Source organism: Eubalaena glacialis, chromosome 19 (assembly GCF_028564815.1).
Source record: "Eubalaena glacialis isolate mEubGla1 chromosome 19, mEubGla1.1.hap2.+ XY, whole genome shotgun sequence".
NCBI classification, from domain to species: Eukaryota; Metazoa; Chordata; class Mammalia; order Artiodactyla; family Balaenidae; genus Eubalaena; species Eubalaena glacialis.
In genome coordinates this window covers 25,461,102-25,485,449 of record NC_083734.1, presented here as the reverse complement: position 1 = coordinate 25,485,449, position 24,348 = coordinate 25,461,102, and the positions used below count along the sequence as shown (strand labels likewise).

The 24,348-nt window shown below is 39.7% G+C and overlaps 1 protein-coding gene across 6 annotated transcripts; it reads right to left on the bottom strand.

Moving 5' to 3' along the window:
* Positions 1–1,221: 1,221 nt before the first annotated feature.
* TUBD1 (tubulin delta 1) lies at positions 1,222–24,110 on the bottom strand. 6 transcript variants are annotated; one of them, XM_061175076.1, is made up of 9 exons: positions 24,078–24,110; positions 23,035–23,250; positions 21,311–21,458; positions 20,300–20,516; positions 19,341–19,572; positions 14,167–14,331; positions 5,340–5,480; positions 3,434–3,617; positions 1,227–1,422 (listed from the first exon to the last, which is right to left on the bottom strand). In XM_061175076.1, exons 2-9 carry the CDS (start codon positions 23,204–23,206, stop codon positions 1,314–1,316), a joined length of 1,368 nt encoding a protein of 455 aa, XP_061031059.1. In that variant the 5' UTR covers positions 23,207–23,250; positions 24,078–24,110; the 3' UTR covers positions 1,227–1,313. The 6 variants fall into 6 exon arrangements, with proteins under 6 accessions (XP_061031063.1, XP_061031062.1, XP_061031064.1 ...); XM_061175078.1 differs by lacking the exon at positions 14,167–14,331 and having other exon boundaries at positions 1,226–1,422; XM_061175077.1 differs by lacking the exon at positions 5,340–5,480.
* Between the last annotated feature and the right edge of the window lie 238 nt (positions 24,111–24,348).

Genomic DNA, 24,348 nt, shown 5'->3' with positions numbered 1-24,348 from the left:
CTCAGAATCAGCCTACCCCCTAGTGAGGTAATTCGGTTACAGATCTTCATTAATGCTGGTTTAGTTCGGGAAATTGTTTCAGTCTTTGCATCTCTGCAATGCTAAACTATTACTTTTAACTTTATTTTGTAAAAATTACGATCTCATTATTTTCTAGTATTCTTGGCTTAACAAAATACAGCAGTGGGTGTGCCTTTTAGCAGTTGAACAGACCACTTTTTACATTCCTTAGAAATAAGATATGGTTCAGTATTTTAAATCATAGCAACAGTTGATAAGAAAAACAGCAAAAAGGTAATCATTTCCATATGGAAAGAAAAGGAAGAAACCACTAGTAGATTTGGCAGAAAGGGCAAAATGTTCCTATTTGTTTGCCATTTTATATTTGTTAATACACTGCATGTGATGTGTTTTATTGAACTACACCATTCCCCTCAAACTCAGTTGCCAATTTCCAAATGTGTTCTGTCCTTCTGAATGAAACCAACATCTGTATGTGTCAGTTTCATCTAGGACACTATTTCCTGGGTGATAATTTTCTCAACTTAGTGAAATTTTGGTGAAAGCTCTTTTACCCCTTTTACTGAAAAGAATATAACCATCTTCCACACCAGCTAAATACCTGTAAGTAATTTTAAAGCACCGGTTGAATAAAATCAGTTTCTGCTCTGGCATTCTAAGATCTAAAAGAAAAACCCAATTTTCTGATGCCCAGAAAATTTAAGAACAGCAAACAAAGTAAGCATTTGCTTATTTACTTTTGTATTTAAGCATGATACACATTTATTAACAAAGTCCTGACATTTATTTTTAAATAGCTGCTTAAAGTGGAAAATCTTACCGTTTTAGAATAAAATATTCAAAAATAGATGTTCACCCTGTAGCTTTTGACAACAGCTCCCTCTTATGGTTCAAAACATTCACTTCAAAGACGAATATATTTAAATAGGGAATTGCAATTTCTTAGCTTAAAATTGTGCTTTGAAAGTTTAGCTCATATTTAGTGAATGCTTTTTGGAATAAAGAGGGAAGTTTCCCTTTCTGATAGTTCTAGAGTTCTAACATCTCAGCAAAGTATTCCCAAAGTTCTTTAAAGAAGTACCAATATTTTTTCTTACAAAGGAAAATTTCAAGTAGATGTTTTCATTGAAAACATGAAAGGTTTTTCTCCTTTTCTGTGGCTATAGTATGAAGAAGGAATCAGCATTCAACCTTGTTACATTAGCAGATAGGAATTTGAAAAACCTTACGGAGAAAGTAGTATTGCAAGTATTTTAGTCCAAAGATGACTTAAGGTAATTTTCCCCCTTTGTTCAAAATCCGAGGTTGCAGTAACTAGCAATAACCTGTTCTAACAATGTGAAACTGTCCAAAAAATCCTCTTCTTCAATTCCAAATTTTGTGTACTGATGAATGTAGGCTCTGGTAAAAGAAATAGAAAATATGAAATAAAAATCTCAGGCAAACGAATAACTCAAAATCAAATAATAAGTAGACCTTTCCTAGCTCATGAACATTTGAAGATGGCAGACTCTCTTAAAAGTCTTACCTTTGCTTCAATGTTTACTCCAAAGGTTAGCAAACTCTCAAAGTTTGTGTCAAGCTCCCTGTCTATTTAGTGTCCAAGAGAGTGACAATAAGAAGCACATAGGAGGGAAATTCCCTGGCAGTCCCGTGGTTAGGACTTGGTGCTTTCACAGCCAGGGCCCGGGTTCAATCCCTGGTCGGGGAACTAAGATCCTGCAAGCCGCACGGCATGGCCAAAAAAAAGCAGTAGCACATAGGAAAAAGAAGCATGTTCAGATTTGGCTGTCTACCCAGCACATATTCAACACCCTACAGGAGATGACTGTGTTCAATATAAACTCTTAAGAAGTGCCTGAGAAGTTTTATCTAAGGCGTGAAACTGTAGAAACACATTGATCCAGCTCTAGGAATGAAGTGAAGCCTCCCAAGTGTTTTTCAGACAACACTTAATTTTCACTAATGCCAGGTGATCCTCTTCATACCTCCAATCCCCCAAAATGTTCTGAGGCAGGAGAAATCATGTTAAAAAGAATATCAAGGGCAGACATGAACTAAATTGATGAAATAATAGCTGCTACCATTTAATGAGAGTGGGACGAGAACTATACCAAAAAAGGACACAGAGTTCACAGTCCTGAGGAGCAGGGGTTTATGGAATGGCCATGTGCAGGATGGGGGCCCCTTGGGAATCCTAGCTAATCAAAGTACAGGCTTACCCAATCATTTGAGGAATTCTGCTTTAACATTAAGTAATTGTGGCAGAGGTCAGGGAACCAGATAACACATTTCTTAGTAATCAAGTAGACATTTCTTAGTACCAAGTGGAGTTGAACTTGCAATATTTCTTACTGAGCAAGATCAGGATCTCTTCCATTCTCAAGGATCTTATTTTGGAAAGCTGTCTTATTGTCCTTGCCTTATAGTGAAATTTCTACTTTACTTTCATTTCATTTAGAAACTACTCATTTAGGGACTTCCCTGGTGGCACATTGGATGAGACTCCATGCTCTCAAAGCAGGGGGCCTGGGTTCGATCCCTGCTCAGGGAACTAGATCCCACATGCATGCTGCAACTAAGAGTTCCCATGCCACAACTAAGGAGCCTGCATGCCACAACTAAGGAGCTGGTGAGCCACAACTAAGGAGCCCACCTGCCGCAACTAAGGAGCCCACGTGCTGCAACTAAGAAGCCAGCAAGCTGCAACTAAAGGAGCCCTGGAGTCACAACTAAGACCTGGTGCAACCAAATAAATAAATATTTTAAAAAAAGAAACTACTCGTTTAGTCAACAACAACAATAATACTATGGAAAAATTATTGAGCATTTACTAGTCACGCACTGTACTAGGTGTTTTTTACATTATCATCTCATTTAATCCTCACCACATATATCCTCTCTTTTGGATCCATTGTACAGAAAAGGAAATGAAACCTGAAGTAATGTGCCCAAAGTTTCATACCTACAAAGTGCTTACTCCATGCTATTGATTGAATGTTTGTGTTCCCCCAAAATTCATATGTTGAAATCCTAACTCCCAAGGTGATGATATTAGGAGGTAAGGCCTTTGGGATGTGATTAGGTCATGACAGTGGAGCCCTCATGAATGGCATTAGAGGCCCATGAAAGCTCCTTTGCCCCTCTGCCATTTGAGGACACAGCAAAAAGACACCACCTATGAACCAGGAAGTTGGTCTTCACTGGACATCGAATCTGCCAGTACCTTGATCTTGGACATGCTAGCCTCCAGAAATGCGAGAAATTTCTGTGGTTTATAAGCTACCCAGTCTATGCTATATTTGTTATATCAGCCCAAACAGACTAAGACACTCCAGATCCTGCCTAGTGTTTTAACATTATATTATCTGCTTAAGGTTAGGAAAGGTTTGTAGATTTATTTTTTACTTACTTTGAAGCAAACATATTCCATGCTTTGCCCACAACCATATCAAGTGGTTTTACTAAGAACTGGCTATTGCTGACCAACGCTGCAAACTTCTCATATTTGCTAAAGGCTCGCTGGGTTTTCCACACACTGAAAGCATGAACAGGCTCTAACCAGGAAGTATAGAGAGCTGGATCTTTAAATGCTCCTAGGGTAAAATAACAAGACACTGTTTACATCATAAATCATTAGTTTTTGAAACAAATTAATAAACAGATATTTTCGTATCCATTTCACCAGAAATCTTTTGTTTTGCTCTTTGAAACTAGCTTTATATTGCTTTTGGATAAATGATCCATATTCATCATAAAAAAAAAATTCACACCATTCAGAAGAGTATTAAGAAGAAAATTTAAAAGTCAACTCAACAGCTGAAATGCTACCACCCAGAGACAGACTATGAACAGTCTGCTGACCCTCTTTTATACTATAATTTTACATACATGCCCTTATGTAATATGCATTTTTCATTCACCAATATGTTGTAAACCTCTTTCCTGTGTCAGTAAATATCACTCATATTTTAAAAAGCTTCTATGAATATACCATAATTTCTTTAACATATTTCCTACTGTTGGGCATTTAGGTTGTTCCCACATTTCTGTTACTGTGAAAGATGTTGCAATGAATATCTTTGCAAGAACACCTCTGTGTACCTGCATCATTTGCTGTGGGTAAATTTTTGGAGGTTAGATTACTTTACATATCCTTTTATTAATTTTCTCATTTTAAAATCTAAAATGAAGAATATGAAGAAAGTACACCATCTGATTGACTTGAAATGATCTCTTTTTAATTATTACTAGTTTTTTATTTAAGAGGTATTACAGGGATGAGATTGATTTTCTTTATATCACAGCTAGAAGCAGCCAATTGGATGCTGCTGGAATCATCAGACAAGGATAATATAATCCCAGAGACTTGCCATAGAAACACAAAGAAAGCTAAGAAGAGTACTGCTCTTTCAACCTCCTGAAAATGTTGTACCAATGCTTGTCACAGAGACCATTAGTTGTCCTGCAATACCTGTTCTCCCCTTCCTTAGTAACAGAACCACCAAATTTTAACTGTGCTCATAGCCACCCCTGCAGCTAGATGTGGCACATGATTCAGTCCCAGTCGAAGGGATATAAACACAAGTGTGGTGTGTGACCCTAGGAGGACCAGGCCTGGCCTTCTTAGCTTATTCCTATGTGACTTGATGGCTGAAGTTCAAACAGATGTCTTGCACTAAGGACAAAGCCACAAAGTGAGGATGACAGATCAACCAGATTCAGGAAGAAAGAATTAAACTTGTCCTCTTGTTTACACCACATCTATTTTGGTGTCCAGTCACACACTTACTGATACAATGGTTACATTTTGTTACTAAAATACGGAGTTATTATTTTCCTTTTTGTGTGTGTGTGTGTGCATGTGCACGTGTGTGTGTGTACGTGTTTTTTGTTTTTTGTTTTTAATTAATTTATTTATTTTTGGCTGTGTTGGGTCTTCGTGTCTGTGTGAGGGCTTTCTCTAGTTGTGGCAAGCGGGGGCCACTCTTCATCGCGGTGCGCGGGCTTCTCACTATCGCGGCCTCTCTTGTTGCGGAGCACAGGCTCCAGACGCGCAGGCTCAGTAGTTGTGGCTCACGGGCCCAGTTGCTCAGCAGCATGTGGGATCTTCCCAGACCAGGTCTCGAACCCGTGTCCCCTGCATTGGCAGGCAGATTCTCAACCACTGTGCCACCAGGGAAGCCCTATTTTCCTTCCTTTAAGAATAAATTCAGGGACTTCTTTTTTTTCTTTCTCTTTTTTTTTTTTTTTTTTACCATGAGTACCATGTACATGTGCAAAATGTACATCTTAATTTTCACCTTAACTTTGCTTACCCAGCTCCGCACTATGTACATCTTTCCCACGAAGGATGACCAAGTTAGCAATGGAAGTGTTAAAATGAAACTCCTTGTTGAGAGACATTTTACCAAGCGTAGGAAGTCCTGATAAAGGAGGCCGTACCTGCCAATCAATACCTACCAAAAGAAAAAGAAGAGCAAGAGATTTTACAAATCGCCTTGACAAGAAGAGAAAAATGTATTATGGTATGTGTATTTTATATAAATTTCCATTTTATAAGTAAAAATTGTGGCAGGGTGGGGTTCTTCTAAAAATTTAAACATTCTTATCTAGTTGACCTAAAGTGATTCAAACTACTCAGTCCTGAGAAAGGCATGAAATATTCTTCATCGAATATTAAAGGACGGTGGTAGGTGCAAAGGATGGAATTCTACAACGCAGTAAAAAGAAAGTAACTTCTGACACACATAACAACGTGGATCACTATCAGAAGCCTGATGCTAAGTGAAGCAAGCTTGACTCAAAAGATTACATCCTGTTTGATTCCATTTACAGGACGTTCTGGAAAAGGCAAAACCATAGGAATAAAATTCAGATCAGTAGTTGCTAGGGGCTTGGAGTGGAGGAAAGAGACTGTCTACAAAGGGGTGTGAGGGAACTTTTTGGAACATGGAAATACTCTGTCTCAATTGTGGTGGTGGTTACACTGTTTAAGTGTGTCAAAATTCATAGAACTATCCACCTAGAAAGACTGAACTTCATTCTGTATGTCTCTATGAACAAATAAACAAAATACATACAAAAATGTTAAGGGATGTAGAAACACAAAGCAAAAATAGGATTGAAAATTGAGGGCTTCCCTTGTGGCGCAGTGGTTGAGAATCTACCTGCCAATGCAGAGGAAACAGGTTTGATCCTTGGTCCGGGAAGATCCCACATGCCGCGGAGCAACTAAGCCCGTGCACCACAACTACTGAGCCTGCGCTCTAGAGCCCGCGAGCCACAACTACCAAGCCCACAAGCCACAACTACTGAAGCCCACGAGCCACAACTACTGAGCCTGTGCTCTAGAGCCCGTGAGCCACAACTACTGAGACCACATGCCACAACTACTGAAGCCCACGTGCCTAGAGCCTGCAGACCGCAACGAAGAGTAGCCCCCACTCGCTGCAACTAGAGAAAGCCTGCGCACAGCAACGAAGACCCAACGCAGCCAAAAATAATAAATAAATAAAATGAATACATGTATAAAAAAAAGAAAATTGACTAGTCATAGGGAAATATCAAGAAAATACTCTTAAATGATACATAGGATAGGGAAAATTTTCAGTGTGCAGCAACAGATTGATTTTCAGCAAAAAGTAGAAAGAGAACAAATCAAAAATATTGGCATACTGAACTCATTGATAATAATAAGACAAACAAGCCAACTTAAAAATTGGAAAGATGTTTCAACAGACATTTCACCAAAGAAGATAAACAAATGGCTAATAAGCACATGAAAAGATGCTCAACATCATTGTCATTAGGAAAATGCAAATTGAAACCACGAGACACAAATTCACACCTTCTAGAATAGCTATAATCAAAAAAACTAACAATATCAGATGTTGGCAAGGATGTGGAAAAACTGAAATCCTCTTAAACTGCTTGCAGGCATGTAAAATGGTGCAGCCACTTTGGAAAAGTGTTTAGCAGTTTTTTAAAAGGTTAAACATAAACTCATCCTTTGACCCAGCAATGCCACTACTAGGTATCTACCCAAGAGATTGAAAACGTGTCTACACAAGGACTTGTACACAAATGTTCATAGCAGCATTATTCATAATAGCCACAAAGTGAAAACAATCTAAATGTCCATCAACTGTTGGACATATAAATAAAGTGTGGTATTATCCATTCAATGGAATACTATTTGGCAATACAAAAGACTCAACTACTGATAAATACTACAACATAGACCAACCTCAAAAACACTATGTTAAGTGGAAAAAGTCAGACACAAAAGACTATATATTGTATAGTTCCATTTATATGAAACGTCCAAAATAGGCAAACCTAATAAAGACAGAAAACACACCAATGGTAGCTTAGGGCTAGAAATAAATATGGATATTGACGGGAGTTCCCTGGTACCCTAGTGGTTAGGATTCTGGGCTTTCACTGCCACTGCCCGGGTTCAGTCCCTGGTCTGGGAACTGAGATCCCATAAGCTGTGCAGCATGGCTAAAAAAAAATACATATATGGAGCTTGACTGCAAATAGACACAAGGGAACTTTTTGGAGTGATGGAAAGGTTCTAAAACTGGATTGTGATAATTGTTGCACAACACTGTAAATTTACTAAAATCACTGAATTTTATTCTTATAATAGGTGAAGTATATGGTATATAAATTATACATCAGTAAAACTATTAAAAAATTCATGAGATGCTGTCAAAGCTGTACTTGTTAGATAATTTATCACTCTATATTACTGAGAAACAAAAGGTAATCAACTCTTATCTAAAAGTTTCAAAAATAAAAAAAGAAAGCCAATCCAAAGTTGGGCCCTTAAAAAACTGGTGTTCAAAAAATGAAAAAGGAAAACTTAAGCAAATAAATTTTAAAATGGGAAGGGAAGTAATAAAAAATACATGATCAAGGGACTTCCCTGGTGGCACAGTGGATAAGAATCTGCCTGCCAATACAGGGGACACGGATTTGAGCCCTGGTCCGGGAAGATCCCACATGCCGCGAAGCAACTAAGCCCGTGCGCCACAACTACTGAAGCCCACGTGCCTAGAGCCCGTGCTCCACAAGAGAAGCCACCGCAATGAGAAGCCGGCGCACTGCAACAAAGAGTAGCCCCTGCTCGCCGCAACTAGAGAAAGCGTGCATGCAGCAATGAAGACCCAACACAGCCAAAAATAAATAAATAAAATAAATAAATTTATTAAAACAAAAATAGGGACTTCCCTGGCGGTCCAGCGGTTAATACTCCATGCTTCCACTGCAGGGGGCACGTTTGATCCCTGGTCGGGGAACTAAGATCCCACATGCTGCGCGGCACAGCCAATAAATAAATAAATAAATAAAAATATAAATAAATAAATAAATAAATAAATCCCAGATGGGTTAAAATTTAAATATTAAATATAAAACTATGAAAATACTAGGAAATAACAGAGAATATTTTTATATCTTTGGGGTAGGCAAGGCTCAGAATCTATAAAGGAAGATTTACAGGTTTGCTCACATAAAAATGTAAAATTTCCATATAGTGAAAAATACCATACAAAAGACAAAAGTGATGGACAAAAATATTTACAATCCATGTAACAAAAAAGGGGTATAAATCCACAATATTATATTTCCTTCCATCCAAGTCACCACTGATTAGAAAAAAAAATTATTCACTTAGATTATTAAATTTTATACTTATTGAAGAGTTCTTTTAGAGTAAATTAGGTTTATATTTTTAAAAATCATATATCATTCTTGAGCATATATAAAAATATATATGTAACAAAATAACTTGGTTAAGGTTTTCCTAAAACTTTTTCACATTCAGTGACTTTATCACTCTTTGATTCAGCATTAATGATGCCTATGTGTTTTCACATTATTGTGCTCTGTGCCTCCAGAAAGTAGGTGGTGTGGCATTCCTTAAGGGAATCCATGAAAACACTAAGTCATTGGCTCTTAAACTGGCTTTGCAACCATGTAAAGCACATCTATCTACCTTTGACTCCTGCTTAAGGAATCTTGCTAAACTTGTCTGTTTATCATGAGGACTGCCTCTTCCCCACCCTAGCAGAAAACTAAAGGTTTACTTTCTGGAGAGGATATGACTGATGGACTCTAGTCTGGAGAACACCAGGCAGAGGTAAGGGCAGGAAACATACCAAAACCAGAGAGGTCAAGTGAAAACCAGGAAAACCATGGCCCCTCCCTCCTCTTCCCCCAGATCACTGGGGCTTTGTGTAAACCCTCTGAGCAGAATATCCAACACAACAGACAGGCAAATAGAATATCCAGAAGGACAAATGTACACTGGCTGGAGAGGGCAAAAAAACTAGATTGAAGCAGGTCAGAAGGCTCTAGGGGAGATTTCTTAAAGAAGATGAAACTGATAGAATACTTGAATACAGGCAGACCTTGGAGATTTTGCGTGCTTGGTTCCAACCACCGCAATAAAGTAAATTATCACAATAAAGTGAGTCACAAATATTTTTGGCTTCCCAGTGCATATAAAAGTTATGTTTACACTATACTGTAATCTATTAATTGTGCAATAACATTATGTCTAAAAAGAAATGTACATACCTTAATTAAAAAATACTTTATGGCTAAAAAATGCTAACCATCATCTGAACTTTCAGCAATAGCAACTTTTTGCAATAGTAACATCAAAGATCACCGATCACAGATCACCATAACAAATATAATAAGGAAAAAGTCTGAAATATTGCGAGATTACCAAAATGTGACACAGACACGTGAAGTGAGCAAATGTTGCTGGAAAAATGGCGCCAATAGATTTGCTCAATGCAGGGTTGCCACAGACCTTCAATTTGTTAAAGAACACAATATCGGCAAAGTGCAATAAAACAAGGTATGCCTGTATATCAAGAAAAAATTTAGATAAGTAGAGAAACAGGGTTGAATAATTGACAGGTGCATAGAAAAACTAAGCAAACAAGAAAACAAGGTAATTATTAACTCCAAAGAAAACAAAAAAATTATACAGGAAGGGAAAAGTAATCACAGGATACTTTGTTGCTCAGCTGTGAATAGCATTTACTAGGTCATGATAATGTAAAGCTGAGTATCGATTTAACCCGATGATGACACTACCATATCAGAAGGATAAGCCTGTCTACAGGGTGTTTTAGAGCGTAGGGGCCAGTGTTAGAAAAAAGCTAAATCCTAACCCTCCATGGTGGGAAGTAGATAGGTAATACCTAAATCATTGAAAAATCTGTAAATGGCAATAGATAAAAACAGTAAAAGAAACAGCAAAAGAGTTTTGAAAAACGGTTACCTCTGGGAAGGAGACAATAGGAGAAGGTTATGGACTGAAAGTTTTAACAACCAGCTTCGTAGAATTACCTGACTCTTTAATCTATGTGCATATAATAAGTTAGGGCTCCTATATGGTAGAAAACTATGTAGCTACTAAAAAGAATAAGGCACGTCTAAATGAATGAATTGGAATGAAGGCTACAAAATACTATGTGGAAAGACAGTTGCAGAACAAAAAATACATGTGACGCTAGTTTTATTTTTTAAAGTCTGTTTATATACACCCTTAGAACTTTGCATCTCTAGTCCTCACATGAATAAACTGATCCAAACTAGAAAAAATAAATCAACTAATAAATTTTAAAAATAAGGTGTTGTAAATAAAACTTTAAAATAAATAAGTAAAATCCTACACCTGTTCCACCATGGTCTGTTGGGGGTGGGGTGTACTTAAAGAGCTATACCCAGGAAATCTCACCTGAGGAATGTAAATCCACACCTGCACCTGCTTTTAGATGACAAGATTCTGGACTTTAGGCTGATGTGCTAATGGAATGTGCTAATAGGCTGATGTGCTAACTCTGGGGGCGCTTGGGAAGGGTTAAGTACATTCTGCAAATGGGAGGACATGATTCATTAGGGGACAGAGGGCAGAGGATGGTAGCCAGCCTCCAAGATGAACTCCAATGATCCTTGCCACCCGGTATTCAGGCCCTGGTGTGGTCCCCTCCCCATGGGATAGGGCTGACCTTAACAACCAAAAGGATGGTGCAAAATGATGGTATGTGACTTCCAAAGCTAGTCCATAAGAGACACTGTAACTTCTGCCTTGCTCCCCCTTGGGCCACTCATTCCTCCTGTTGCTAGGACATGTAGAAACAGATACACTGCTGATGGTGATCTTAATGGGGTCAATCTTCATATAGAGCATTCTGCTAACATATGAAGAGTTTTCAAACTACATCCTTCAACCTGGTTAGTGGCATAAATATATTTATTCGTATGTTCATATTTATATGAAAACATTTAAATGTTCAAAACTCTATCTATAACTGTGAAAAAATGGTGACACTCTAAATTCCCATATGGGAAAATGACTAAACAAACTGTGGTTCATCGACCTAAGAGGGCTCAGAGCACCACGTCTTACGGTACCCTGAGGAACACTGTGTTCCTTGATAATAGGTATTGCCAGAAAAACAGGTCGTGTGGCCAAAAAGTTCAGGAAGCATTACTTAAGATGTGAACTTTCTACTTATCTCCAAACCTCAGGCACTACGATCTAAAATCTGTAAGGTACTACAAGTAAATGTAGAGGAAATCCACTTTCATAGTATTGAAACCTAACTTACTGTAATTTGTGGTAAAATAGATGCTCCCAAAATAGTACATAGTAGTGACTTCCAGTTAAATGTGACAGACTGAACATACCAGTTTACTCCCCAAATCTCACTAACAACACAGGGATTTTTTTTAAAGGCATAAACAAGAAAAAATGGAAAGAAAATAATGGCAACAAAAATTTGGAAGCTGGAAAGCAAATGAACAATGGTTACTGACTTAGCAACCAGGGAAAACTGAAATTTCTGCCCACAGTGGAGGTCCTGGAAGCAGGCCAGGCGCTTCTAAAGGAGGATTAGTTTAAAATCTGTACGAGGGCTTCCCTGGTGGCGCAGTGGTTGAGAATCTGCCTGCCAATGCAGGGGACACGGGTTCGAGCCCTGGTCTGGGAAAATCCCACATGCCGCGGAGCAGCTGGGCCCGTGAGCCACAGCTACTGAGCCTGCGCGTCTGGAGCCTGTGCTCCGCAACAAGAGAGGCCGCGATAGTGAGAGGCCCACGCACCGCGATGAAGAGTGGCCCCCGCTCGCCGCAACTAGAGAAAGCCCTCACACAGAAACGAAGACCCAACACAGCCAAAAATAAATAAATAAATTTATTAAAAAAAAAAAAAAAAATCTGTATGAGAAGCAGTGAGAGCCCCAGACCCTTCCCCACTCCTGCACTAGGGGGAGTGACCCCCCCCCCCTCCATCCTAGAAGAAGGTTTCTGCTCAGGAAAGGCTAAACCGGTGAGGCTCTGAAAATACAGCAGTAAACAAAACAAAAATCTCTGCCCTCATGAAGTTTACATTGTACTGAGATAAATGAAAGATCCACACTAAGGAACTCCAGAACGCTAGAGACAAAGAGAAAATCCTAAAAGATACAAGAGAGAATAAAACAGGATTAGGAATTCAGATTGAAGTGGGACTTCTCAGCAATAACACTGGAGGCTGGAAGATATCGAGCAGTGCTTTCAAGACACTGAGTAAAAATGATTCCCAGCCTCGAATACTATACCTGGCCAAACAATCAAATATAAAAGTAGGATAATGACATTTGCAGCCTTAAAATTTTTACCTTCCCTGTACTCTTTCTCAGGAAGCTCCTGAAGGGTACTATCCATATGAGGGAATTAACCCAGAAAGAGGAAGATTTGAAATCTAGGAAACGGGGTAGAATAAAGAAGGAGGCAGAGATGCCAGTGCTGGCTGCTTATCAAGCCTGGAGAGTAACAAGTGCAGACTGGAACAGGAGGGTGAAGTCCTCCGGAAGGGACATCTCCAAGCAGATAATGGAAGTAATAAGATTACCTGATAGGTCTGAACATGCTGAGAAGGGTTTCATTTTTATGGAAAAGTTTAGGGGTAGATTTGTAATAGGTACAAAGAATATCGACCAAATAAATGTAACTATTAACTCTAGGAGGAAAAAATAAACTGTACATGAAATAAAATGTAATCTGTGTATACAGTACATGGCTCAACTGTGAATAATATTTACATAGCAAAAATAACACAAACAATGAAAACTGATCTAACCCAAAAGTATGTTTTAGGGGCTTCCCTGGTGGCGCAGTGGTTGAGAGTCTGCCTGCTAATGCAGGGGACACGGGTTCGAGCCCTGGTCTGGGAAGATCCCACATGCCGCGGAGCAGCTGGGCCCGTGAGCCACAGCTACTGAGCCTGCGCGTCTGGAGCCTGTGCTCCGCAACAGGAGAGGCCGCGATGGTGAGAGGCCCGCGCACCGCGATGAAGAGTGGCCCCCGCTTGCCGCAACTAGAGAAAGCCCTCACACAGAAACAAAGACCCAACACAGCCAAAAATAAATAAATAAATAAATTTATTAAAAAAAAAAAAAATAGACTCCCTGTTTCATTAAAAAAAAAAAAAGTATGTTTTAACTAGACTGGGAGGAGGGAGGGAAAGGTGTGTGGATGTGTATATAGGGGGTGTAAGAAGATTCAGTTCTCAACTTCATGCTAGGAAGGCAACTGATAATATCTAAACCTGGAAAATAAAACAACTAGTGGAATATGCAAGATATTTAGAAATATGGGGGCAAATTCCAGAAGAAACATCTCAAAACACTGAAAGCTGTTTCTGCTGGGCTGCGGGGAAGTGTGGAATAGGCTGTTCTCTTCCTCATTATAAACTCATACTGGACAATTACTTGACTTTTTTAAAAAAATTGAGATGTAATTTACATACAACGCAATGGACAGATTTAAATAGACACTTAAGTGAGTTCTGACTACTTGATTTTTTTAAAAAAACTATGTTCATATATTACTTTGATAAAAATAAAATAAAATAAAAATAAATGTCACACTCATCTGAAATTTTTTTGAGAAATGAAACTGTGAAGTGATTAAGAAATCCTCCCAGGATGCTCTGGTGAGTTTTTTGCAGGAGCCTCCCTGGTCAGAAGAAGGCACCATTATTTCAACAGGATCAAGCCAGTTTATATTGAGAACTCCAGTACAGGCATTTTTCCCAGCTTGTGGGCTGCATATTTTTAAAATACCCTTTACCTTCTTCCATTTTCGCATTAGAAATGAGCATCTGTCTCAAATGCTTGAGGAGGCCAGCCCAAGTAAATGTGCTGTATGCCAGTGAATTCTCAGACATTTGAGGAATGTTACGAACACCCAGCATCTTGAATTCTGGATGGGGAACTAAATTCTCCATTAAGTCTCCTGCAAAGAAAAAAAAATCTGAACTAAATTTTTAAATTCCACGTTGTTTCCACTGACTCATACACAACCATGATTTGATGGCTTGGGGGAACCAAATGTGTTTTCTCCTCCAAGGCCAAAATTGCTTAAATTTTAAAATGTAAATACAATTTCAGAGACAGTGTCTATTAAAGACCACATATTTGCTTGATTTTGGCACCTATTTTAGCATGAGTGAAAAAAACACACTTTGCCAAAAGGAAACAAGAATTTCTTTTTAGCTAAGAAACTGGAAATGTGAATGAAATATTTAGCTAAACCCCAGGAAAACAAAATAAGCATGAGAGCTAATGTGCTTTTATTGTCATTCAGTGTTCACTAAATAGTCCCTTAGAAATTTTCCTAGATCTCTTATTTATTTTATCTGGTTAAATAATAATCAGAACCTCTTAACATCAAAATTTACTGGGAAAGAAGACAGGATTAGTAACTTCTGAACACAGAAATACACCTATTGGGCTTCCCTGGTGGTGCAGTGGTTGAGAATCCGCCTGCCAATGCAGGGGACACGGGTTCGAGCCCTGGTCTGGGAAGATCCCACATGCCGCGGAACAACTGGGCCCGTGAGCCACAACTACTGAGCCTGCGCGTCTGGAGCCTGTGCTCCGCAACAAGAGAGGCTGCGATAGTGAGAGGCCTGCGCACTGCGATGAAGAGTGGCCCCCGCTTGCCGCAACTAGAGAAAGCCCTCGCACAGAAACGAAGACCCAACACAGTCAAAAATAAATAAATAAATAAATCTAAAAAAAAAGAAAAGAAATACACCTATTTTTAGAACCTTGTATTTGTAATGAAACAGAATTAAGGAGAAAGGCTAATTTGTTTTTCATTCAGAGCTTATTTTATATGTTTTTAAAATATTTTTATCTTTTTAATGTCATATATTTTATGTATTTTATATATTTTTTATATATTTATAGAAAATACCTAGAGGAGAAAGAAAAATCTTCTACCATAACATGAAATTTAAATTTTATGATAACATTGAGTGCAAACTCATATCCTGCGTCCTAATGTTAAGAACAAATTTTGACACAAACATCTACAAAATGTTGCACAAATTGATCCTATGGCTAATGGAGTTTCCTCTAAACATAAGAATCCTTTTCTGTAAAATACCTAGAGCTGAATTCTATTGCATAGCACGCATAAACAAACAGCAGTCAGCAAATAATTCCTGAGGACTAACGCACAAATTAATTGTTAAAATCTGCTTTCCCCCCCAGCTTTCTTGTTTACCTACTCTCATCTTAACCATTCTTGACTTTGTCAAACCCTGTTATGGACTGACAGTTTGTGTCCCCCAAAATTTATCACCTTACCACCAAGGTGATGGCATCAGGAGGAGGTGGGGCCTTTGGGAGATGAGGTCTCTATAAAAGAGACCCCAGAGAGGTCTCTCGTCCCTTGTGCCAGGTGAGAACACAGTGAGAAGATGGCCATCTGTGAACCCGGAAGTGGGCCCTCACCAGGCACTGAATCTACTAGTGCCTTGATCTTGGACTTTCCAGCCTCCAGAACTGTGAGAAGTAAACCTGTGTTGTTTATAAGCCGGTCAGTCTATGGAATTCTTGTTATAGCATATTCCTACACAGCTTGCGGGATCTTACTTCCCCAACCAGGGACTGAACCCGGGCCATGGCAGTGAAAGTGCTGAGTCCTAACCACTGGACCACCAGGCAATTCCCTGGACCTAAGTTTTTAAAACTGAGCAATTGAAGGATCGAGGAGGAAACAGGCTTCTTCTGGGGGAAAGCTAAGAGATCTGTTTTAGACACATTATGTTTGGGATGACCATGAAATGTGTACACATAGATGTTGGGAAGGCTGCTGGATACAGAAATCTAGAGCTTAGGGAATTGGTCAGAGTTGGAGAGAAACTGGCCAGCTGGAGAATACAAACGGTGTTTAAAGCCATGGAACTGGGTCAGTCACCTGCGGAGAGGGTTCAAGACCAGCATTTAGAGCTTAGGAAAAGGAGGAGCCAAAAAAGGAGGAAAAAAAAAGGGAATAAAAGGAGTAGTCATTGAGATAAGGAGGGAAATCAGGAGAGGGGCTGTCACAAAAGACAAAGAGGAGACTTGGAAGACAAGGGATCAGCCATTCCAAATTCTACTGAGATAAAATAAGGACAGTGAACGGTCCACTGAATTTGACAATGTGAACATGCTTGCGACCTATTAACAAAAGCAGTTTTAGAAAAGTGATGGAAGAGAAACTAGATCAGAGTGGGTTGAAGAGTGAATAGATGGTGAAGAAATGAGGACAGGGAGAATGGAGACCCCTTTGAGGACCGTTGTTCTAAAGAATGACAGATAAGTGGGGAAATCACAAGAGGTGATGTCAAGGGAGGGCTTCTTCAGTGTGAAAGATGCCAGAGAGCAGTTGTAATGCCAGTAGCCCAGGAAAGAGGGTTAATGACATGTGAGGATGAGAGATGAGTGAGGAATTAAGTCCCTGAGAAGAGAGAGGAAATGGGACCCAGAACCCAAGTGAGAGGCTGGCCTTTGATAGAAGCAGGATACTTCTCCCACTCTGACACAAGGTAAAGGGCAAATGTGGACCCAGTGCCCTATAGTTTGTACATGGTAGTGGGAGTCAAGAGCGCTCCCATGGAACTGATGGCTTGGATCTTCTGAGGGCAGTTCACCGAGTTCATCACAATCTCCCCAAGGAACAACTGGACCAGCCTGCAGACTCAACCTCCAATCAGCTCTCCACAGGCAATGGATTTTTCAAAAATAAAGGTGATTATGCCAACGACCTCCTTAAAATCCTTCAGTGGCTTTCCCCTGCTCTTAGATTAATGAGGAGGCCTTTAAATGGCTTACAAGGACCTGCAAGGTCGGCCCCTGCTCACCACTCTAGCCTCAGGTTTCAATCATCCCCCACACCATTCTCTGTGCTCCAGTGACACTGGATTTCTCTCTTCCTAAAGGGCCATGCTTCCTTCTGCCATAGGGTCTTTGCACATGCTATTCCCCCAACATGCTACTCCCTTCTCCCTCCCTTTGCTCAGTCAACTCCAAGTCTTCATCCAGCTTTTTGCTCAAGTGTTACTTCCTCAGGGCAGCCTTCTTTTGCCTCATCAGCCTAAGTCTGGTTCCTTCGTGACCCGTTCTCTTAGATCTGTACTCCTTTCCTTCAGAGCATTTAACTCAGTTTTTAATTATATGTTCTTAGTGTAATTATTTGTTTAATGTGAACACAATGTCTGCATTGGTTCCCCACTGGATCCCCAACATGTAGCATAGTGCCTGGCGCATAGCAGGAAGCCAATAAATACTGGTTGAATGAACAGATGTGCAATATGGTAAGTACTGTGGAATGCAGAGAAATTAACAAGACACATGTCCCCAAGGAAGCTGCAAATTAGTAGGGACTATAAAACATGCATATGACAGATCCTCTAAGGAAACACATGGTGCAGCATCTGGGAAGGGGCCAGAGGGAGACTTACTTTTGATTGCATATTCTTTTGTACTCCTTGAATAAATGTGTGTGTGTTACTTTTAAAGGTAAGCAAACACACTTAAAGAAATAATAAAGGCAAAAAACATTAAGTGACATAAAAGAGATACAGAATGCCACAGGAGTTCAGAGAAAAAGGGTTACTTTAGGTAAAGGTCTCAGTAGGAAAGCTTTATGGAAAAATTATCACTTGAATTGGACCCTACAGGAAGAGTAAGGTTTCAGTAGAGGTGAAGAAGGGAAGGAGGAAGTGATTTCTAAGAAGAAGGAACACTGAGCAAAGGGACCAAGGTAGGGAAGTACCAGATTGAAGAAAAAAGTGGAGACAGGATGAAAAGTAGGTGGGGAATCTATACAGAGGAGGCAGAAGGTGATGAAAACGGAAAGTTAGGATTCAGGGCGTAAGGAATTATGACAAATCTGGCAGGTAATGCATGAGCCATAGAATGAGGGTTAAGTAAAGTACAGGATTAGATCTGTGCACTGGGGAGGCTCATTTGGCACCACTGTGCAAGATGGATTGACTGCAGGGGGAAGAAGCAGGCAACAGGAAGGAAAGCAGGAATAGGACCACCTTAAGCCAGGAATGTCCACATAGATGTGAGCTTCGGTTTTCATAAAAAAAAAAGGAGAGGGAGAGAGAGAGAGGGAGAGGGAGAGGAGAATGAAGAGAACTTTGTATTCAGGGGGAGTATGCAATATTAGTTGAGAGATACTGACCAAGTGAACCAATATCAGAGAGATAGGGAAGTAGGGAAGAATGCAGACAGCTGGCAGAGATGGCACCAACAGGTCTGAGCATACTGATGAGATATGAGGACAGTGGGAGAAATCCAGGTGACAGGAATTGAGGAAGAGAGGGCTGGGGAGTGAAGACAGGGAAAAAAATGATGAATCCATTCAGAACATGCTAAATCTGAAGAAGCAGATGGCAACTAAGAAAACCGGGATAGGCAACTATTTGGGAAAGAGAGTAGGACTGGGGGTATAGATTACGGAGTCCTTTGCACCTAGATGATTTGAATTGATAAAGCACCACTTGACAAATAACCTGAAAAAAGAATCATTTCTTTACGGAGTGATGAAAATGATGGTTGTGCAACTTTGTGAATATGCTAGAAAACACTGAATTGTACACTTTAAATGGGTGAGTTGTATGGTATGTGAATTATATCTCAAAGTTATTTTTAAAGAACAAAAAAAGGGGATTTCCCTGGCGGTCCAGTGGTTAAGACTTTGCCTTCCAATGCAGGGGGTGCGGGTTTGATTCCTGGTTGGGGAGCTAAGATCCCAGATGCCTCGCAGTCAAAAAACCAAAACATAAAACAGAAGCAATATTGAAACAAATTCAATAAAGCTAAGCTGCTCTTTGGGAAGGTTTTTGAAATGAGGGAGACCTGAGTATATCTTTAGGCGGAGGGGAAGAGCCATAGAAGAACAACTTACAGGCTTTCAGAACATCAGACTTCTCTACAAATAACACACAGGAGGACAAATACCTAGTGGATTTCTTCTGTAGTGAAACGAGCCTTCCCCAGAGTAAGTAGGCTGGAACACACTTCCCAGCTGATGTGCGAGGACTTGATTTATATCACGGAAGGAGATCTGCTTGATATTCATCAGTTTCGCACAGATCTTATGAACAGCATCATTCTCATGAACAAGGAGGGCATCTGAAGATCGGTACAAGTGAGAAAGTGTCAAAATGGAGTTGTAGTTCTGAACAATAACCTGGAGGAAAAAAAGGTCAAAGATAAGAAAGGCAGGAGAGAACAGTGGATAAGAGGGTAGACTCTAAGGGCATCCTGCCTAGGTTCAAATCCTGGCTCTTTCACTTTCTAGCTATAAGATCTTTGACAAGTTATTTAATCTCTCTATGCCTCAGTTTCCTCGTTTGTAAAATGGGGATAATAATTATACCAGCCTCCTAGAGTTGTAAGGATTAATGATAGAATGCAAGTAAAGCACTTAAGAACAGTGCCCTGTGTATAGTAAGGGCTCAATAAATGATGACTATTACTATCACACTTTCTTCCTACATCATTTCCTATACTGACTTATTTCACCTCTGTTTTATTATTTCTCCTACTAGGGTGACCAATAGGAAACTGGCCTATACGGAAATTTCCTTTCAATGGAAAGAAATGAAAATTCTTTGAAGGTTGGCAATGGCAATGATGAGGCCAAGGTCCCTGCTTTACATGCTGTAGCCAGAGGGACTGAACCAGGAATGGGTTCCTGAGAGAAGATGCACAATTGTCTTCTTTGGAATTTTTATGAATAAGGACACCTCATTTGTTTGGCAAAGTTAAATGAATTGTACATGAAAGTACCATATTTTATAATCATTCCTGACACAGTAACTTAACATTTCCAAAGAAAGGGTGAGATCAATCTTTTACCTACATTTAACTGCAAAGAATACAAAATATAAATTTTTCAATTGACATGTTCATACCTCACCAGTTCCATAAGGCCATATAATCTGATTCATTTTCAAAGAGTTTGAGTACTGATCTTGTAAGTTCTGTGTAACGAAGGCTCCTAGCCCTGATCCTGTGCCTCCGGCCATACTCATTATGATGAAAAAACCATTCAAAGAATCACATTTCTCCACTTCCTTCTGGATTAGGTTCATTATAGATTCTTCATGCCTGGGTCCATGAACAGAGTATCTATGCAATGCAAAAGAAACAAACACCTTTCAATTTAACCAGAGATGGAATGCAGAGAAAGATATAGGATAGCGAAGGCTTTTTAAACCTATGGAAGTGAACTAACTCTTAGGAAAGGTACAGGTACCCTGATTGACGAAATTTAAGATACACAAGTTAAATATTTTTAACAGGTGAATAGGACTGCTAGGAGAGTAAATTTACTGAGAGTAGAAAATTCTCTTTTATAGTCCATTCCTTTGGCTGGAGACTTCAATTACCAGGTAGTTCTGCAAGTTTACGGTACAACATAATATTCAGTATTCATAACAATACTCCTAAAGCAGTGGTTCTAACTTTGCTGCACATTAGAATCACCTAGGGAAGCTTTGAAAAATCCCGACATTCAGACTTCATCCCAAACCAATTAAACCAGAATTTCTGGAAGTGAGCCCTAGGCATTGGAATTTTCCAAAGAACCCTAGGCAATACTACTGCCTTGGCATATTTCCTATTAACTGGAATACCTGCCAGACAAAGATATTGTATTGACAATAAGTTAGCTGGCAAAACAACAGTGAAGAAGTGGAAAACCCTGCTGCAAGAGATGCTTGGTTTCATCATTACCTGAACCTGAAGCATAGACATACACGAGACAGAATGAGTGTCTTCTGGGTGAAGTCACACTCTACATTTTAAAACAGCAATTTCAAGATTATGTGTTTGGTATATCAACTGTGCAGTTGTAACTATACTGTCTATTAATCAACTATGCAGCTGTATCTAAACTGAAAATCATGAGGAATTATTCTTACCCATATGCCCAGTTGTTTCCAGAACCTTGTTTTTGACAGAAGCATGAATGCTGGCCATATTTCCATCGGCCAGAATGGGCAGCCTTTGACAGTGTTTGATTGATAACTTTAGGTTCCATGTCAACAAGTACAGCACGAGCAATTGGAACTAGAGAGGGAAAAAAAAATAAAAAGAAAAATATTGCACATGGCTTATTTGGGTTAACTCAGAGCATAAACTTCTAGGTCCAAAAAAAAAAAAAAATCAAAGATTGAGGATAGGAAGAACTTTCCTTCTGCTTAGAAATACAGGTGGGCAGCAGCAGGTATATGCAGATGTGTCATAATGCCTAACATTGTGCTAGGCAGGTTGAATAAACATGGGCCAAAATGATGACTGGGTCAAGTCTACAAACATCTGCTGAGTGCCGTGCTGGGAACACAGAGATAAAGACAACATCAATCCAGCCCTAGGAGGACCAGTGGGAGAGAGAAAACACATCAACACTTAATCACAGTATGATGTGATATGACCCACAACAAATCCACACTAACAGAGTGGTGTTTTTATTCAGAGGTATAAAAATACCAAGGGCACAAAAAGCATCTCAGGATTATTGAAGCAGAAGATGGAGAAAGAGGGGGTGTAAGAAGTGATGGATGGGGAGAGAAAGCAGGCAGGGCTCAGATGTTGGAAGTCCTTGTATGCAATGCTAAAAACCTTGAAATTTACTTTTTAGGCAATGAGAAACCACTGAAAATGTTCAAGCAGGGGAGGAATAGTCAGATGTCTTTTTTAATACAGTTGTGTGGAGGATAGATGTGATAAACACAAGAGACCAGGCAGGGAAACTCAGGAGGATTGTCTTGAAACAGTCCAGGTGAGAAAGGACAAGAGCCAGAACTAAGGCAATGACAGTGAAGATGGAAAAGGGAGAAGAGTTTCAAGAGATGTGCAGGAGGTAAACTAAGCAGATCTTGATGTTTGATGGTATGTGGGCAGTAAGAGCAAAGTTTTAAAGGAAAAATAATGAATGCCCTTGGGTATGGAGATGTTGAGTCTGAGGGACACATGAGAGACGCAGGTGATGTTCACTAATCAGTCTGCAGCTTGGAAGAGATGCTAGGCTAGAGATTTTGAGAGTCACTAGTATAAAAGATGTAGCAAAATTTGAGAGTCACTGAAATTGCCCAGAGAGAACTATACAAGTGAGGACAGAAGAGAGGCTGAGATGCAACCACTGGAGAAGAAAAGTTCAGAGACTAAGCAGAAGGAGTTTCAAGGAGGGAGTTTTATAGTTAATGTTATCAAATCCGGTAGAGAAGTTAAGTGAATTAAGGAAAGAAAAACAGTTACTGGCTCTAGGAATTAGGAGATCATTGGGAATTTTTCATAGAACAGCTTCAGTGGTATTGTAGAGCAGAAGTAGGATTTTAGTTGGTTAAAGAGGGTTCTCCTTTGAGAATCTTAGATGAGAAGGCAAAGAGATGAGGAAGGAAAAAAGCTATAGTCAAGAGCTAAGTTTTGTTTGTTTGGTTTGAGATTGGCATGATCTGAGCATGCTCACGTACTGAGGGGAAGATGTCACTGGAGAGGCAAACATTAACATAGAAACAAAGGGCTGAGAGCAAAATCATTCCGTAGTAAGGCGGAAGCGGATGGGGTTCAGACACCATGTGGAGGGCCTGGCCTTGAAGAGGCTGGTTATGTCAGAGTAAAGGAGAGGTCTATGGACCACACATACCTCCATTTTCCTCCTCACTGAAGAATCTTTCTTTGCAAGATGCTTGATATGCCTCATTCTCCCTTTTAGAGCAGAGTCCCTGGGGACAGTGTGAGTCACTAAATAAAGCATCAAACACTTCAAAACCAATCTGATTGCCACACTGACCAAGCTGCACTGTTACTATTGACATGCTGAGACACAAACCAGGCTTACTCCCTCAAAACAGTGAGCAACCTGTAATAGAAAAAATAGAGTCTTTGAGAGCCACTACGTTACTAATAAAGAACAAATAAAATGCCATATATGTGAATATACATCACTAAAAATATAATTTGTAAGTACTATATACGTCTATGGTGTTATAGACACAATAGCTATGTTGTCTAAGGAGCCAATCATTCAAGGAAGTTGGTTTCGGGATTCAGGATTACTGTACCCAAAACCATTCATACACAGCTCAACAGTTTCCAAAATCTCATTTGTAATCGCTATTTTCCTAAGCATGCATTTAAAACAAACAAAACAAAACAAATTCTGGTTAAAGGAATTCGTAGTGTACACTTCACACCACAGGGACAGAGCGAATGCAGAAGTGAGCTCAACAGTAGCACATTTAATTAACATTAATTTTCTCTCTTCAAAATAATGACTTTCTCCACCAATCGCCTTTCTGTTCTGGTAACTACAGTAACACAAGAAAGTCTTTGTATTTAGCTCAGATAGGACAGCAAGGAAGACGAAGCTTGGGGAAAAAAAGGCCAGATGAAATATTAGAGGAAGTATCCACTACTTCTAACACTGAAAAGAGACAATTTTGGGTAAAGACCTCACACCGGGTCTACGCAGCACTGGAAAGAGCTGTGGCTTGTAAGCCAGACTCTGTACTTAACAATCATCAACCAACCTTGCAAAAACAGGTATCGTTATTTTCATTTTACAGAGAAGGAAACTGAGGCTCTGAAAGGTTATGCGACTTTCGCAAGACCACTGCACTAGTAAATAGCAAAGCCAAGTTCTCCCTTTCTACACCGCCCCAGGAGTTCCCCATTAACCCCACTCACTGACAGCCCCAGGATCAGCCGTTTCTGTCCGGTTCAAACTTCAGAGTGGCAACCTACTTATTATGCGCATGCTCACTTTCAATACCAAAAAAATTACAGAGAACGAATGCGCATGTTCCACAGACGACGAGATTTGTTGTGGCTTTTTTTTTTTTTTTTTTCCTATTCCGAAAGGTTAATTACGCATGTTCAATTTCAATTTATCAACTTCAGATATGGTACGCATGCTCACTGTCCCTCAGAAGCTTTAGCTGACAATGCGCATGGTCTG

Excerpts from the sequence above, each read along its gene's own strand:
- TUBD1 (XM_061175076.1), bottom strand. The coding sequence starts at position 23,206 with ATGTCAATAGTAACAGTGCAGCTTGGTCAGTGTGGCAATCAGATTGGT. Across the intron at positions 21,459-23,034 it reads CAGTGAGGAGGAAAATGGAG|TTCCAATTGCTCGTGCTGTA; the intron begins GTATGTGTGGTC and ends TTCCCTCTCTAG. Across the intron at positions 19,573-20,299 it reads GGCCTTATGGAACTGGTGAG|GTTATTGTTCAGAACTACAA; the intron begins GTATGAACATGT and ends TTTTTCCTCCAG.